Raw genomic sequence first — 16,718 nt, 5'->3', positions numbered from 1 at the left:
TTTGCTGTATGGGTTTACAAACGAACTTTGCTATTCTCAATAATACACATACAGTATATCTCTTGCCATCTAAATCCTTTTGCGGTTGTACTTGGGCTCAGAAGAATACTCAAACCGACACTTACCTGATTGATTGCAACACGATATACAACGATGGAGTTGATTCTTTTGAACCAATCCTCGCATATTTGAACCAACAGCTGGTAATTGAGCAGTAACATTATTTAGCTGTGCTATAGTTCTTCTACAGCAGACTTACCAGTCCAAATGGCTATGTGGATGTGTGGCGAACCCTCCAGCTAAAAAGTTCCATCACCCAAAACCACTACTTGACCCTCCAACCTTTAGAGCAAAAGAGTTTCTAAAGACTTTGCAAAAGAACATTGCTCCACTTTGTCCGAGAATGTATAAGGCAAACAAAACTACAGATCAGACCAAAGCTCTTATTGTACTAGGATCTTTTAGTTGAATGGTAGGATATCTATGGCTACTCGGATATAAGAACCGCTCCGTGTTGCATGTGATGCATCCCCTGTCCTTGTCCCACAAATACGTATATTAAAGAGAAGTTTGTTGCTGGGGGATGTACATTGAGTATACTGCAAGATCCTATATTGTTACTAAATGATTGAGATATATTACATCCTACTTTATAGGGTGCTCGTAATCATTTTACAACCATTCCATCTTAGTAGCAAATCAAATAAGTCTAGAGACGTAACATCGCTATAGAAGGAATGATGATAGCGATGGGCTAATTATTTGGACTAAACTGATTGACACCCGATGCATAATTCTTATTAACCTTCCACAGACTAAGGTGTTGTCATGTATTATGTAATTGGAAATTGCCATATTTGAGTAATCTCTTTAAAGTGTGATTATTATTGCAATTTCACCTTCTTCTTCTCATGATGTGCACCCTTGACTGGTTACATTTACTCTCTCATCATCTGGCCATGCATAGTAACTTACCACATGGCACTAAAGTACAAAGTCCTTTGTGTCTCTTCCATGTGGAAAGAAAAAGCCCCTTGCTTTGTGCAACGGGCGTCATATGGGGGAAAGGCACGCACACTAGTTAATGCATTAGCAATACTGTATCACTTGATAACAAACCAGCATCAATGCTTGCCCAGTCAAGTGTCGACCTGTAATTTTTTTTATTAATTAAAATTTGACGGATAGTGGAACGTGAGGGGGTTTATTAGGGGGAGGGGGTGAGCTTGAAGAGGAGGAGACGATCTACGGATACTGGAAATATTCTGGACTCACCCACCGAATGGGGAGGAAAAGTTGAGTCGAGATAAATTAAAAAAGAGATGTGTGTCAAGTCTTTCGTTTATTGGATCCTTTCCTTCCAAACAAAGCTTTCCGGAGCGAGCTACCGGCCGTGGATGACTTGTCGTCGTCACGCATAAGACGCGCTAAATCCTCAATAGGGACATTTGCCACCGCTTTCCAGGCTTGAAATAGTTCCACTTGATGTTGCAACGCTTGAGCTGTTGACTACATTCACACATTAAAGTCAGTTTATTTCAATTTTCCAAGTTGAGATTTATTTATTTTTTTTTTACCTGAACATCTATCCATAGCTGGTGGCTTGCTGAATCCTGGGTACTTTTCCGTTTGGCCAAATTATATGCATTCTGCATGGACAAACGTAAGATGAGCATTTTACATATTAAATTAATAGAGTTAAAGTGTACAGTACTTTGATGTATTCGGCCTCTTCTTTATAGTTCGAATGGATCATCATGGCATCGATTGCTTCGTCACTTTTTGTGTTGCTCTCTAATATAGCCCGAAAGACAAAAAAAAGAAGCCGGTGGCGTGCATAAGCATGATTTTGATTTGTACTACCCTGCACAGCCTATGGGAAGACACCGACCTTCTGCAAGACCATGCTTGGAAAGCTGTTCCCTTAACAAAGCAACTGTTCGTTGCAGTTGCGCCATGGCACTTGCCATTTCCTGAACTTTGTTCAGATGTGCTTCTTTGAGTATCTTGATCTCCATTTGCAACAGCTCTTTATCCTTTTCGCATTGATCTGGTGGCAGGGGGGGGGGGAGGGGCAAATCTTAGCAACACTTTAAGTGAACGGTAGACGAGTGGGGTGTATTGTACCTGTCACTGTTGCCTGGAACTTTTCGCGCTCACTCTCCAGCAAACGACACTTGTGGCGCCACGTCTGTTGATCATGCGTCGCTTGCTTCAGTTCTTTCTATGACGACGCACGTAGGATCATGAGCCGACTATCACTGTGGTGCATTGAGAGAAAGTTATAACTTGCCTCCAGCTGCTGTACTCTTGCATTCCGCTCTGCTGCTGCTTTGTTTTCTATCAAGGTGCGCGTAAAGTCCTCTGGTGGCTTTACTTGAAGAAAATGGAAGCAGTCATTAACACTATGGACTCAAAAGAAAGAGTGGACTCAAGGCCCAGTATCAATGACTCACACGACTGCTGTTGTTGTTGTTGCTGCTGCTGCTGTCGTTGTTGTTGTTGTTGTTGCTGTCGTTATTCTTGCACAGCAAGCTGGCTAAGGAGCACTGTGAACTTTGCATAAAAGTCGGTAAATATTTACAAGTGTTTGTACGCCCTCAATCTGTCGTCGCAGCGCTCTCCTTTTCTCACCTGTTCATGTCGAGTGCCTCATAATTGACCTGCTTTCGCTTCACAGTGAACGGGGCAACGGTGCTTCTGGATCGTCGTGGCGATGGACGGTTATTGTTGGTCATTTCTTTGTTGAAATTGGAAAAAAAGGGGTGGGGGGGGGATAAGGAACACAATAAAGAAAGGGGAACATAAAATGTTTCCGACAGAAAAACGATAGGGCCAACGTCACTCTCTCTCTCTCTCTCTCTTTTTTCTATTTTGTTTTTCGTGTTTTAAGCATTGCTTGCATGTACGACAGTGTGTAACCATCAAAGCAATGACTCTGGACTGTCTTTCCGCAACCACGACACACGTAAGCAAGCACTCTGCACTTTCAAAGACATGCTTCATGGGACGCCAGTATCTCTGATCCGGAGCAATGCGTTGCAGTGGGTGGTGGTCCTGCTAGAGAAAGGAAGAAAAAGTGACGTACACATCGTTTAATGGATGCATAGGCGGAGCATGAATCACAGTGGCTCCGGGTTCGCAAGTGTAGATCCAATCATAATTTTTTTTTTACATGTCGACTTGATCTTGGCCATTGAAGGAGAGTGGGGTCTAAGGAGGGTGGAAATCATGCCAAGGGCTGGTCAGCAGAGCAGATGTAGTGCCAAAAGAGGGGCTGCTCTGGAAAGGCTCTAGTAGAAAAGCTAACAAGAGTGGTCACTCTGCGGAAGAAGACAGGGAAAAACAATGCATAAACAACACAAGAATTGCATGACTCAGCGATAGATTAAAACAAAACGAAAGACAGAGAGACAGAGAGAGACGAGCAAGCGAAGGGTGCAAAGAGAGAAGAATCCAGCAAGCACCCTTTCCTCTTCTTTCCTTTGCTATCATCGTCGTTGTGAGCATCCTGTATACGCTTTGCAGCATGTGTAGTTGTCATTTTCGATCGTGTAAAAAAAAAAGACGAAATTCGGACTGTGTGCATTAAGGCACAAAAGAAAAAAAAAGTTTTTTTTTTTTTTCTTGCAAACAAGCAAATTTTGGTTCCTGGCTGTGTCGTGCTTCCACCGTCCTTCTTGCCTTTGCTGCTTTCCCTTTTCCTCCCCCACCCCTCTCCCAACCTCCGTCGCATACGCTACTACTGCTGTTGCTAGTACCACTGCTACTATTAACACACCCTCCCCGCTCTTGCTCTCATTGACTACCCCAAAAAAAATAAAAAAAATTTATACATTGCCTCAACATGGATGTTCAAGGATACTTGCCTCCGCCGCCAACAGCAGCAACAACAGCAGCAACACACCGTCCTGAGGATGCCAAGGTGCTCCATTATGCGCAAGTCAACCTGACACAAGCCAACAACAGCAAGCCGCCTTCATTGCCGCCCATGGCCACTGTGCCCTCTCGTGGAGCGTCTGTCAATGAACCAGATTGCAACGGCTCGGTGACCAGCGAAGGACGGTCATCCTCGCCGTCGCCGCCTTATGCATCATCTTGGCCGCCCCTGAAACATCACCATCAGGACGCTGAATTGTCTGCCATTCCTGCCTTTGTCTTTGACAAACGAAAGAGCAGTCCGGCCGTCCTGGGGTTGCCGTTAGGACTGAACGACGAGGCTCAAGCACAACTGAGCTTGCATTTATCACAGCAACGCAACTCTATTGAGGCAGCCATGCTGCTGGCCAATTTTAATCGGTTGCCTTCTACCCCCGCTGCTGATCCTACTGATGCTACTGCTTCTACGGACGATGATGACAAGGACCCGTCAGCAGCCGACGATAACAGCTCTGGTTAGTTCGTTTGTTTCTATTCTATTATTTTTTTTTGGGGGGGGGGTGGGGAGGGGAGGGAACCCTATAATATTGAGAAAATTTATGCGCATAAAAAAGCTAATTTCCATGACCATCCACACACACACACACACACACACACTTTCTTCCTTTCACCCATCTCTCGTCAACAAAAACAACTGGGAAGAAGAACACAAGCCAGCTTCGTGGCAGGAGGACAGTTTCTCGGTTGCGTCGGACAACTCGCTCTCGCACAACAACAACAACAACAACAGAAACAGAAACAGAAACAACCGTCCGCGGAGGCATTCGTACGATGCAAGCATGACGTGGGCATCCTTACCTTCCGACAGATCCACGTTCCTGCAAGATCTGTCAGGCTCATCTTCATCGTCGTCCTCGGCGTCGTCTATGGTCCATCCTCAGCAACTACCGTATCATCTCCATCCTCATCAACAGCAACACCATCCTCCTCCTCATCATCATCATCCTTTCCACCCTCATCTCCACCATCATCCACATCTCCATCCAACCGCAAAGTTGACGTTCGTGCAAGACATGTCGCCTGCCATGTTGCACCCGCCGCCATCGTCTGCTGCTGCTGCTGCTGTCGGCGCGTACCCTGTTCATGACTCAGCCAACATGATCCACCCGTTGTCAGCATCGTCTGATCAGAAACAACAACACGACTTTGGTGACCAGACAACAACAACAACAAGTTCATCGTCGTCGTCGTCGTCGACGATGCCACATCCACCGCCACCACCGCAACATCCACATTACTATCCGTATCATCCGCATCCTTACATGCACCATCCAGCAGCAGTACCACCACCTCATCCACATGCAACATCATCAGGACCGCCACCAGGAACAGCAGCAGCAGCAGTAGTAGGTCCTCCGCCAGGCCATCCTCATGCACATTACTATTATCAGCATGTGGGTAAACTCCCATTACCGATCCCTATCGACGGCATGATGCACGCGCCATTGCCTGGCCAGTTCCCACCGATGCCGACGGGTGCTGTGCGCTCACCTAACAGACGAAAGAAGAACCGGATGGAAGTGGACGAGGACGACATGTCGACAGCTGTTGAGCCTGGCGACCCCGACTTTCCCGACATGTCGCTCAAGGATATCGAAGCAGCGCGTGTGGATCCCGAGGCTCGCCCTCGACGACAAAAGCTGCGCTATGTCGGTGACAAGTACACGCCTCAGTGGGTTCGATACAATGGCCAAGCCAAGGAAGGATTGTGCGATACGTGTCAGCCTGGCAAGTGGCTTCAACTGAAAAACAGTGCTTTCTGGCAAGTACCCCCCCCCTCCCAAAAAACAGGAGTTGGAAAGAAAAAGAGAGAAAGGGCGAAAGGGCTCATTGTGTGTGTATGTATGTTGTGTTTTGCGGATATAACAGGTATCACAAGCAGTTCTTCCATGGTATCTCGTCAGTATCGGGTAAAGAATTCATGCAGCCGTTGGAGACGCGTTGGGTCGACCAGGACCTGGTTGAAGGGCTGTGCCACCAATGTCGTCAGTGGGTCTCGGTCAGCAATGTAAAAAGAAAAAACAGCGTGCTCTGGTACAGACATGCGCATAAGGTAAACACAAACACAGCTTCTTGCTGCTTGGTTAAAAGGGGTTTGCTGCTTGTACTGAATCTGGGAATCGTTCTTGTCTTTTCTAGTGCCATGTCTATCACAAGCCAAAGCCCAACGCACCCAAAAGACGCTAGCAACCTCTTCTTTGGCAAAAATCCAAACAACAAACAAAAAAAACAAAAAAACGTAAAAGTGAAAATTTGTAACCTTTGCTTCCTTTGTCCTTCCTGCTCTTCATAGTCGGCTCCTTCTAGAATGCCTGTCTCTCTCTCTCTCTTGAAACCGCCCACCCCTTGCCCTTCTTCGTCTTCCTTCTTCAGCGATATATATTTTACCGTGTATATATTTATTTTGTTTCGTGTAAATGGCGTTTATCTCTCACCCTCTCTCACCCTCTCTTCCGTATCTTATCAAGTTATCCCCCTCTCCCCCTAAAAAATCTCGCGGCGTAAAAAAAAAAAAGAATCTTTAGTTTAGTACCTATATATTCCGTAGTTTATCCAGTGCCCAAAAAAATAAAAATTATATTATCAAATTGCTTATATTATTAAAAAAAAATTACCGTAGCTTCTTTTTAGGGTTTTGTGCCTGTTGAACGTGTGTGTGTGTGTGTGTGTGCATATCGGCCCACCTGCCGTGATCTGTTCTGCGACACACACTGTCTGAATCGCAATTAAAGACCGCGCGTGGCAAAAAAGCCTTTTCAGGATATAGCCGAGGGAGAAACGTTGTCCGGCAAAATTCCCGGGAAGCACTGTCATCTCCGTTGCTACGAGGGTTTGTTGCTGTCCTACCTTTTGTGCCACAATGCACGACCAACTCTTCTTGATGCGCTCTTTGGGGAATAATTTGTATCATGAATGCAGGATAATTAAAGCCAAATCGCGATTACTTTTCGTTGCGCATATCACTAGTCGGCTGTCGACACCTCTTTTCGTTTCGACACCACATGCTTGACCCGCCCGTTTCCCCCTCCCCTTTCCTGCAAGCTTTATATTAGAGGACTGTACCTTCTTCACGCAACACATCTCGGTACAAGGTAGATGATAGCTCTGATAACCCGTTCAAGTGCCCGAGATCGAGACTATCTTTTGTACTGCTCCGTAGCATTACGTGCTACGACAACAGCAAATTAAGCTTTCTTGTACTAGCACATGCTTACTGCTCCGTCACCATTAGTCTTGACGCACCAATAACTGACTTTTTTTTTTTTTGGCTTTGCTTAGCAGCGCTTGATAAAAAAAAAAAAAAAGAGACGGCATCAAACTCTGCCTGCTAACTTACATAGTGTACACGATCACAAAGTATGCCATTAATGTGTCACAGAACGCATTCTATTTTTTCCTCGGGTTCGGGTTAGGACTCACTCATAGTAAGCCAACGTACTGTGTATATGAACGCGTAAGCAGTTTGACTCCCAATATTCACATACCATTGTACACAACAACAACACCAACAGCAAAACGACAGGGGGAGGATCTTTCCATGGGACTCACGTTCTCAATTGCTCTTCTCATATATCAACAAGAGTAGCAACATGCGCTATATGCTTTTTTTTGGACATAGATTATGGGACTTTTGATGCATTATAAACACATGAGCGAACGAATTGAAACTCCAACATTGTCGTCGTCGTGGTCTTGTCGCCGTTGGATTGAACTAGACAAACGGGGAGTTTGATAACCCAATGTAGATCCCACATAAAACGTGGTAAAGTAGATCATTTTGTCTTGAAATGCTTCTTTACAACAGTGCAAGTATTATTATTATCATTATTATTATTATAATTTGTTTCTAAAAGCAATAAAAGATGTTCTTTTCTGTGGGATTGAACACAGAAATGCTTCAATTGTAATCTATGGTTGTTGTAGCACCTGTCACAAGGAGGAGGATGGGGGGTGGGGTTGGGGAAAAAGCCTACTACATGTCACCCAAACAGGTGTCTCTCTGTAACTCATGGAAATTGTGTACAAGCGGGCATTGCAACTACAATAAATGACTTGCATCGACAAACTACACACGATGCATGGAAAATCACACACATATGCTATTTTAAAAGAAAGTGATTCTTATTATTGTGACATGCAAAGCTGGAGCGGCATGAGAGCAAAAACTTTTGTTACGTACTGTACAGTAGCTGGAGCAGCCCGTTCTTAAAACATTTTCTTGCGCTGTAACACTTTTTGGGTCGATTTGTATCATAGTATCATCTCAGACACCTCTACCTACACAAGAACTTTAATCTTCTGGCAAAGTATTATACCAAGAGTTTGAGTGTGCAACTTTTTTTTGATAATGTGATGAGATACTACTACATCAACTACAATTGATTCTTTGCTTGTGTACAGTGTTGGAATACACTTGTGGAGGACATGGAATGTATCAATTGCTAAGTTATTATGTATATAAGCGACCCATTTTCCATGGATACATTAGTGGTACCTATATATTTTATGTGTGTGGCCCTGCGTATTTATGTTTCTTCCCTTCACGCTTCGATGACATAGCCAACTACTAGTGGGGCCATGACGAACTTGAATCAACAATCAATGCGTTATCGGCTCTCTTCTTATTTTGTTATTTATCGGGCCCATTGTCCGCACCTTTTTCTTCCCGCCACACCTTATTCCATCATCATGCATATGCATCAACTCCTCTATTTCTCTCCTACCTCGTCACCCTTCTTACTGCTACCCCTCCTCCTCTTTCCACTATGTCATATGCTCGATCCATCCTCTCCCGTAGCAGGCCTTGGTAAATCCTGTGACGGAAAAAATGCACTTGATAATTAAAAACGATGAGCTACATAGCAGCCTAACCCGTAAAATTTAGGGTGAAGAGCGCTCATGTTCCGCGGTTCTTGTTCATCGGGCACTGCGCCGTCGTGCATATTTAGTGTTACCTTGGTGATTTAAAAACAAAGAGAATGCTGATTACTCTTACTTTGTGTATACATAGCAATTGCGAATATGTTGCTATTTCATATTTTGTGAGTGTGATCGCTCTATATTGATTGGAAGGAAAAAAAACCCAATCTTAGATGTTGCCTTTAGTAGAGGAGTCGCCTATGGATAAAATGCGTCGGACACATTCATTATGCCATGATAACGTCGTCTGTACGCGTGGTTATGTATCTCTACATGCACGTTGTTATCGACATTCTTCAGCGCTCTTTATGGACCGGGGACTGCGCCAATAAACTCCTCTTGTTGACCTTTAGGTCATCATGGATCATCATTATACAGCACTCTTAGTATTACTATTGTCGAAGCCTTGAGATCTAATAGATATAGTTAAAGAAGTCACTTTATGATTATTAATGAAAGTAAAACCCTGATCCCTTCATGTAAGCATGTCTAAATGGTTTTCGACTCTTTATAGATGTTTTAATTAATTGGGGGGGGGAGGGTGGAGGTTGTTGCCGTTGTTGTTGCTGGATTTATTAAAATGCCGAAATTGGAGCAACATGGGGCAATTGGAGGGTTGCAAAAAAGAATCGCTGCTTCTAAAAAAGCCCAACCGGGAAGAATAAACGTATCATACGTTGAGGAAAAACCGTACTCAGCACCCGAGCCAGATTGACGTGAAAGAACATAAGTTGTCATCATCCCCGTGCAGGTGCCAAAAGAAAAAGAAAGGCCGGCGTCATGATATCTGTGTAGGAGGGAGAGGGCGTTGCCTAACAGCAATTGACATGGGAACGATTTGGATCACTCTCTTTCCCTTTTCTGCTCTGCTGAACGAGTGTCATTCTCTTCCCAATCGCTGAGATACACGAACAACAACTGTAGAATGCATTCATGCTCTTTAAGAACCAACTTGGTTTAGAGTACTATGCCATGGATAGAGCGAGAAACGGGGATATGTGTGTGTGTTGTATTCGATGTAGATCAGTACTACCGTGGAAGGAAAGTTTCTGCGCATGCAATGCTTAGCAGCTTTCAAAATCTGGAGAAAAATGATTCGTCGAAAATACGTGGCGCCACTTCTGGGCTCAAAACTAAGCAATGACAACTTGTGCTTGGCCCAATTTTTGGATGCCACATGGAGAAAGAAAGAGAGAGAGAGTCAACAACCCAGCTTTTTGAAAAGATTGTATTTTTAATTATGTATTCAAGAATTTCTACTTTCTTTCTTCTTATTCTTTTAGGTCGTTTACGTACATTTCAATGACAAAGAATTGCAAGAGTAGAGAAATCAATGCACAGGATGCAAACGCTAAATTAGTACTAATAAGCTTTTTTTTTTCATAACAAAAATGCTTGGTATCATAATTATGTAAACTACACTATATATCTACTAGCCGCTTCATTTCCCACCAAACCATATAAGGGTGGGGTTGTTCTGTGTAACATGGGGGGGTTTTCTTTGTGAAATGTGTATGCTTCTCGAAGAAAACCAAGAGTGCGAAATATTACCGATGATCAACACAGATGGAGGTGACTCTACGTGGAAAGAAACAAGATGGTTGGTAGGGGGGTTCGATTGATATTCAAGGTTGCGCTGTTCTGTTTTGTTTAGGTGTGTCCGTGCGACATCCTCATCCGGCCCCCATCATAAAACAACAGCAGCTTAGCAACTTTGCAGCTTAGCAACAGTAGGCAGCAGCAACAAATCTCAATTATTGTAATCAATTGCCAAGTAATTAGAGTGCGAAGAGAAAGTGTGTTGTGTTGCATAGCGAGCGCGTGGCAAAACATCCTTTCTGGGTAAACCAAAATGTTCTTCCATGGTAACCCACATTTCCGGGTCCATTGTAGTAGCTGCAGCTTATCGGGACCGCAAAAAAAAAAAAGTTTGTTTTCCTTTATACTTTCGGGGACATGTGTATGTTCTTTGGAGGAATACGTCTTTTTATTATTATTAGTATTAATAGTAGTATTACAAACAAGTGGGGGCGAAATGGGTGAATGATATATGATTGTTATTTTTTTTTTGGCTATTGACAACATGAATCCAGTTGGGCTTGTAATAAAAGAATATACTGCTAAAGAAAAAGAAAGAAAAAATTACAAATTGCTGACTGACGCGAGGGGGAGGGGAGAGATGAATGCATATGTAGTTGTTGTTGTTGTAGTTGTAGTTCTCCTACCGAAAAAAAAAACGAAAACGAGAATTATGAATATTTCCAAACCAGTGGAAAGAATAATAGAAAACGAAAGGGCTAGTACAGAGCGCGGATATATGAAAAGCATATCAAGGAAGGACTTGGGTGATACAAAGTGTCGAAAAATCGGAGATAGTGGGTGAAGGTGGGGGGGAGGGTGTGAAGGGTGAGGAGGAGGAGAGAATGGAGCGATGGGAGAGGAGGAGGAGGAGATAGTATAACAGAACAAAGGAAAATAAAAAAAAAAAGTGAGACATAAATGATTAATAATCTAGTCCGTAGATGAAGATTCATCTCGGACGATACGCAACAGCCGTTGTCGCTCGCGTGTTCGAATGGCCTGACGTCGGTTCTGGAACCAAATCTGGACGGTCCGAGGACTCATACCCAGTTGTCGACCCAGCTCAGCACGGAGTTGTGTGGACGGAAACACCGTTCGATCAAAGACGCGGTTCAGCACCTCCAGCTGCTTGGCATTGGCTCGTCGTCGTTTGGCTTTGAGTGCAGGTGGTGATGAGGAGGAGGTAGAGGATGTGGTGGAGGCCTGCTCGTCATCGCTACAGCTGCTGCTGACGCTGTGATTGCTGCTAATGACGCTGCTGGTATCGTGGGGATGATAGTGGCGATGTTGCTTCTTTAATGGCAGTTTTCTTGGATGGCTATTGCTCATGCTCATGCTGCTGCTGCTGCTATTTGCTGGTGTGGAAGGAGGAGTTGATGATGATGATGAAGAAGAAGAGATGGAGCTAAAGGATGTAGAGGTAGAGGTAGAGGAGATGATGGAGTCGTGTGCACTGCTGCCAATGCTCGACAGTGAGGACGAAGAGTCGTTTGTCCAGCTCATGACCATGCGTTCGTCTGATTTCAGCGCCCAAATAGGTGGCAATGGGTAGCTGGTCAATGGTGAGGATGATCCGCTCGAGGGTGCGCTCTCGGGTGATGAGAGAGAGGGGCACACGTCTTGTTCGCACAGGAGATTGGAGATATCAAGCACGGCAGGGCGATTGCAGCGCGATCGTTCATTGTTGAGCAGACTAGACACTGAGAATGCAGACATTTTGTTGTTGTTGATGTTTGTTGTTTGTTGATGTGAATGCTAGTTGTAGTTTTGGGATGCAGTAGGTGCGAGTTGAGTATATGAACGTGAGAGAAGAAGAAGAAAGAAGGAAAGGGCAGAAGGCAGCAGTAAAAGGATCAAAGTGGAGAGAGAGAGAGCGAGAGAGAGAGAGGAAGGGAAAAGGGACGGGAACAATTGGGCTTTTTATATACCCAAATGAACTAGCGACAGAACAGAGACAGACAGACAGACAAGGCAAGGGCAAAGGCCAAAGTGGAGCGATGTGAGAAAAAAAAAGGTGGAGGACCTTCTTCTGCGTGCGCTCTTAGGAAGCGTGTCTCGCTCGAGCCAACATGTCAACTCCAGTGGCTTAATTGGCAGGGAATTTCGGGGGGGGGAGAGGTGGGGGGAGAGCAGAGATTAATAGGTGCTTTTTTCATTTCCCCGATATGAGCCTTCATTGGGAGAGACGATGTCGTCCGATTTTTGGTGTCGCACAAAGTAGGGTCTGGTCCATTGGGTCTTCCCAATGATCATGGGGGGTGGGAGGGGAGGGGGAGGAAATTCTCGATCAATTGGCAAGCCCACTCTCTCCACCTTCCCCCACCCCCCACCTACCAACCTACCAACCAGCAACCACGGCAACCCATTGTTTTTCATTTCGCCATGACAACTACCGAAAGGCAGCAGCAGTTTCTCTTTCCGTATCGAGCCAATTCCGCCGACCTGTGGTCGAGGCAAAACTTACCACTCCCCCCCCATAGACACGCTGGTGCTATGTCTCTTATTAATTTCATTTTATAAGATGTAATCTCATCATTCATTATTCATTATGCTGCTAATAAACTAACCGGAGAGTAGATCGCTCTCTCTCTCTCTCTCTCACTTTCCTTGTGTCCCATGTGAATTCCATCACCTTTTTATCTCCATGATAGCCACTTCTTGCAACTGCCATTGCTACCACCTACTAGATAGTAGCAACGTGAGGGTGCATTTCCTTTTTTATAACCAACTTGTTCAGCGTATAAACAACTCTTTATTACTCGCCAAGGTTCTCCTCCTTGGGGTGTCTAGTCCCCTCTTTTGAAAGCGACTTTCTACTAGCAGCAATTATAGAGAGCTGACTATGTATTAGCTGCTGCCAAATTTTATTTTATTGCTGACATTGTCGAATTGATTCAACACCAGACACGCTTCAAGAATATGAACGGGTCCAAAATGAGTATATAACCTTGGTAACCAGCTCGCCAGTTTAACAGGTTTACACCGATTCATTCTTGCGTGACACACGTTGTCTTGTGGGTAAAGAGAGAGGATGCATTTATTTTTGTAGTCATTGCCCATATTTGGATGTGCTTCCATTGCAAAAAATAATCTTGTTGCTTGATCCGAGGAACACACACATGGTGTCACTTTTTCATCCCCTCCAGCCTTCCAAAAGGCTCACGCCACTCTGGGTTAATGTTATACTGCATATCAAAAAGTGTAAAAAAAAAACACCGCAGGAAGATGATCATTGTTATTTTATTTCTTTCGTTTGAGATAGTTGCCTGCCTTGCAGTTTAGTTCTTTGCTGTTGCTCGGGAAATGATTATGGTTTGGTTGATTTTGTGTTGGGCGGTCACGTCGGTTCATCTATCAAGTAGATAGGACACGTTCTTTTCTCTTTCTTGTTCGTCCTTAATCCTCGTAGCCGGCAGGTGGGTTGCGTGCGCGGTTAGGGACTGTGTGTAAGAAATCCTATGAGTCAGAGCTCGAACACTTTTCACTTGCACTCTCTTCCTCCTATTTTTCCTTTTTTATATGTACACCGCCCCCCTCCTTCTCTGCTTCTATATTACGTACTGGGATAGGTCACTGGGAGCTCAGGATAACCCTGGAAGCCAAAGTACTTGCGACGAATCGGTGGCACAGTCCAGACCATGACAGGTCCTAATCCACGTCAAAACCATTAATACACATTAGCAATTGAACCAATTCTATAGATTTGTGTGTTGCTATAATTAAAATAAAAAATAACTCACCAATGCTGCCAATGACAAAGGACCAGAAAATGACGGGACGTTCGATAGCAAATTTACGCAATGCGCCAGCCATGCTGTGTGTGTAATAGAGTGGGGGAGGTTCTTTATTGTGGACTGAGAAGTAAAAGCGCGCGAGTTGGGCAATAAACAAGCTGAGAATCAAATGGCAGTCTATGACGTCGCAAGCAGCAGAGTGAAAGCAGCGGCGGCTCTATATTGGAGGCTGAGAAGGGAACATAAAAAAAAACTCCTCCTTCTTGCCCTCTATAATCGCCTAGAGTGAGCGCGCGCGCCGATTTCCTATGCACGGCTTTGTTTCCGAAAGTATTTAAACAACTCCACTTTTCAAAGAAAACGCAATGAAAGACACCTTTACTACTACTACGACTACTTCGACCAACAACTCAAGCATGGCCATTCCAGCACACACCTTTGCTTCTTCAGACCTGATAAGTCAGTCTTCTCTTGTACCCTCGTGCGACTATAAGAATGAATGGGATCAGGTAACAATTCCATTATCTCTTTGACAAGCCCATGAGCTTAAATACTGGACCCATTCAGTTGCTCTTGCTAAGTAAATGGCTAATAAAAAAAACCCCCCTCCTCCCCACAGATCGACGCATGGCTTCACGACCTATATCCAGTCAGCATGCCGTCGTTTGAAAAAGACGAATATACGCTACACAACCTGCAACAACTGCATAAAAAAACCGAGGAAGCCAGCAATATCATGGAAATGGTATTAAACACGCAGCGACAATTAAGTGACGACAACGCACGACAAGGTATCTATTCGATTGATTGCATATGACGTCAAGGGAAGTCTATATAATATATATATATATTAACCCCTAAGGGGATAACCCTTTTCCTCTTGTATCTTCAAGCCGCTCTGTGGCAAGAGAAACTCGATGCACTCGAGGTAAGCCGATCGTCCATGTCGACGCAAGGAACACGTGCTCTGGATGCATTGGGACTTCTTGCAGTCCGCCTAGGGCTGGATGATACTTCGTTGAGCAGGTAACATTTCCTCACTTCCTCCTGCTTCCCCCCCTTTTGGATCTTATAACGGGTGCTGTCATGTACTAAATGCAATTTGCATGAAAACGTTAAAAAAACCCCCTCCCCACTTAGCTATCACACAGCACTCGCTCAGCTGACGATGGAGACGATGGATACTCGCTTAGAAGAAAAGGAGATTGAAGAAACTGAGTATGTTCTGCAGAGTCGGATCCGAAACGCGGAAGGTGAATTAGACAAGATGAAAGGGTGAGTTAAGCTTTTTAGACTTTAGATATGGCCGCGGATGTATATCCAAATCAAAAAAAAGTTTCTTTTTTTTTGTTGTAAACAAAAAGAAACTCCCCCCCTCCCCACCTCCTTTGAATCTTTTGCTGACACATTTCTACCTCCCTTTTCAAAAACGTGGGGGATCGTCGATCTTTCTACTTAGCATTCTCTCCAGTGTGAAGCAACGTCGTCAGAGTAACAGTCATGAGAATGACCAAGCACTCGCAATGCAGCAGCAAAACAAAGAATCAAAGAATGCGTATGCAAGAATGCAGGTAATGTATATATATATATATATGCAAGGGGGTTGGGTTTATGAGAAGAAGAAGAAAAAGGTATACTAACTTACAGATCATTCCAGAACGAGTTCGACAGCTTGGAAATTGATCAGCATGAGCTCAGGCTAGAGTCTATCAAGACATTGGAACATGACATGGCTTCTTTAGAGGCAATCTTGGCCGAAAAGAGCGGAATGGTCGATAGCTATGGCAACCTACCTTCTGTAAGTAACTATACCTCACTGTCATCTCCTTTTTCTACATTTCTGCTTAGAAAGGATATAGAGTTAGTGCTTCAACCTCTCCCCTCACCTTTCGTCACCTTGGAAACGAACTGCGATATACTTATTTGGAAAATTCATTGTTGTTGCTAGGATATGGTACTGGCATCGTTGAAGGTTCAAGACGCTCAAGTTCAACTCGTAAGTTATACCTATAGAAAGAGAGACCTTTCCCCTCCCCCTTTTTTTTATTCGCTTACTAACCCGGATATCTTTGGGCCTTATAGAACAGTCTCGGCCGGGAACGAGAACAGCTGCTCGCTGACATGGCTGACAACATGCATTAGAACGAACAAGAAGCCACGTGCATCATATCCATTGCCATCCTCTTGTCACAAACTCTTACCATCACCGTACATACAGCGCCGTTTAGATCTCTACTATACTTTTTTCTGCTTTTCCTGCTACCTGCTCCTCTCCCCCCCCCACCCCTTCCATATCATCATCTTCCACCATCGAACTACAACCCATTTAAACTTTTGCACACAGACACATTATACATATATACATTTACGCACACTCACATCATCTTTATACCACATTGACACAAACACACACACACACACTATACACGAATGCATGCATGCACGCGCATATACTATTACTACACCATCTATTGTACTTGTCTTTTCTTTCCCAGTTATTTGATTTCCTTTTGTTTACAAGCATCCCCCTTTATGCCAAGAAGA

The 16,718-nt window shown here is 44.2% G+C and overlaps 5 protein-coding genes across 5 annotated transcripts; 2 read left to right on the top strand and 3 right to left on the bottom strand.

Moving 5' to 3' along the window:
- Positions 1-1,767: 1,767 nt before the first annotated feature.
- On the bottom strand, positions 1,768-2,920 carry BDB00DRAFT_465818 (uncharacterized protein). Its single transcript, XM_053117480.1, has 5 exons — positions 2,635-2,920; positions 2,457-2,556; positions 2,294-2,371; positions 2,128-2,224; positions 1,768-2,050 (listed from the first exon to the last, which is right to left on the bottom strand). Exons 1-5 carry the CDS (start codon positions 2,736-2,738, stop codon positions 1,860-1,862), a joined length of 570 nt encoding a protein of 189 aa, XP_052978276.1. The 5' UTR covers positions 2,739-2,920; the 3' UTR covers positions 1,768-1,859.
- A 708-nt stretch (positions 2,921-3,628) lies between these two features.
- On the top strand, positions 3,629-6,547 carry BDB00DRAFT_830727 (uncharacterized protein). The gene is made up of 4 exons (XM_053124061.1): positions 3,629-4,394; positions 4,585-5,701; positions 5,809-5,992; positions 6,079-6,547. The coding sequence occupies exons 1-4, from the start codon at positions 3,848-3,850 to the stop codon at positions 6,124-6,126; spliced, it is 1,896 nt and encodes a 631-aa protein (XP_052978275.1). The 5' UTR covers positions 3,629-3,847; the 3' UTR covers positions 6,127-6,547.
- Positions 6,548-10,925: 4,378 nt separating this feature from the next.
- BDB00DRAFT_830721 (uncharacterized protein) lies at positions 10,926-12,463 on the bottom strand. Its single transcript, XM_053124060.1, has one exon. The coding sequence runs from the start codon at positions 12,154-12,156 to the stop codon at positions 11,371-11,373; it is 786 nt and encodes a 261-aa protein (XP_052978274.1). The 5' UTR covers positions 12,157-12,463; the 3' UTR covers positions 10,926-11,370.
- Positions 12,464-13,836: 1,373 nt separating this feature from the next.
- On the bottom strand, positions 13,837-14,253 carry BDB00DRAFT_766096 (uncharacterized protein; the record flags this gene model as incomplete). The annotated part of the gene is made up of 3 exons (XM_053119566.1): positions 13,837-13,880; positions 14,002-14,088; positions 14,181-14,253. 3 exons carry the CDS (start codon positions 14,251-14,253, stop codon positions 13,837-13,839), a joined length of 204 nt encoding a protein of 67 aa, XP_052978273.1.
- Positions 14,254-14,396: 143 nt separating this feature from the next.
- Positions 14,397-16,536, top strand: BDB00DRAFT_465656 (uncharacterized protein). Its single transcript, XM_053117479.1, has 8 exons — positions 14,397-14,683; positions 14,794-14,965; positions 15,068-15,200; positions 15,315-15,449; positions 15,634-15,745; positions 15,832-15,972; positions 16,123-16,170; positions 16,257-16,536. The coding sequence occupies exons 1-8, from the start codon at positions 14,540-14,542 to the stop codon at positions 16,314-16,316; spliced, it is 945 nt and encodes a 314-aa protein (XP_052978272.1). The 5' UTR covers positions 14,397-14,539; the 3' UTR covers positions 16,317-16,536.
- Positions 16,537-16,718: the final 182 nt, after the last annotated feature.

Source organism: Zychaea mexicana, assembly GCF_025766255.1.
Source record: "Zychaea mexicana strain RSA 1403 chromosome Unknown BDB00scaffold_52, whole genome shotgun sequence".
Taxonomy (NCBI): domain Eukaryota; kingdom Fungi; phylum Mucoromycota; class Mucoromycetes; order Mucorales; family Lichtheimiaceae; genus Zychaea; species Zychaea mexicana.
The sequence above is the reverse complement of the archived record's forward strand: the minus strand, read 5'-3'. Positions and strand labels throughout refer to the sequence as shown.

What these genes read in the sequence shown, in the direction of transcription:
- BDB00DRAFT_465818 (XM_053117480.1), bottom strand. Translation starts at nt 2,738, where the DNA reads ATGACCAACAATAACCGTCCATCGCCACGACGATCCAGAAGCACCGTT. An exon ending in GAGGCACTCGACATGAACAG is followed by an intron (nt 2,557 to 2,634) that starts GTGAGAAAAGGA and finishes TTTTATGCAAAG; the next exon opens with TTCACAGTGCTCCTTAGCCA. An exon ending in ACAACAACAACAGCAGTCGT is followed by an intron (nt 2,372 to 2,456) that starts GTGAGTCATTGA and finishes CTTCAAGTAAAG; the next exon opens with CCACCAGAGGACTTTACGCG.
- BDB00DRAFT_830727 (XM_053124061.1), top strand. Translation starts at nt 3,848, where the DNA reads ATGGATGTTCAAGGATACTTGCCTCCGCCGCCAACAGCAGCAACAACA. An exon ending in AGCCGACGATAACAGCTCTG is followed by an intron (nt 4,395 to 4,584) that starts GTTAGTTCGTTT and finishes ACTGGGAAGAAG; the next exon opens with AACACAAGCCAGCTTCGTGG. An exon ending in CTGAAAAACAGTGCTTTCTG is followed by an intron (nt 5,702 to 5,808) that starts GCAAGTACCCCC and finishes CGGATATAACAG; the next exon opens with GTATCACAAGCAGTTCTTCC.
- BDB00DRAFT_830721 (XM_053124060.1), bottom strand. Translation starts at nt 12,156, where the DNA reads ATGTCTGCATTCTCAGTGTCTAGTCTGCTCAACAATGAACGATCGCGC.
- BDB00DRAFT_465656 (XM_053117479.1), top strand. Translation starts at nt 14,540, where the DNA reads ATGAAAGACACCTTTACTACTACTACGACTACTTCGACCAACAACTCA. An exon ending in TGACGACAACGCACGACAAG is followed by an intron (nt 14,966 to 15,067) that starts GTATCTATTCGA and finishes TGTATCTTCAAG; the next exon opens with CCGCTCTGTGGCAAGAGAAA. An exon ending in ATGCGTATGCAAGAATGCAG is followed by an intron (nt 15,746 to 15,831) that starts GTAATGTATATA and finishes AGATCATTCCAG; the next exon opens with AACGAGTTCGACAGCTTGGA.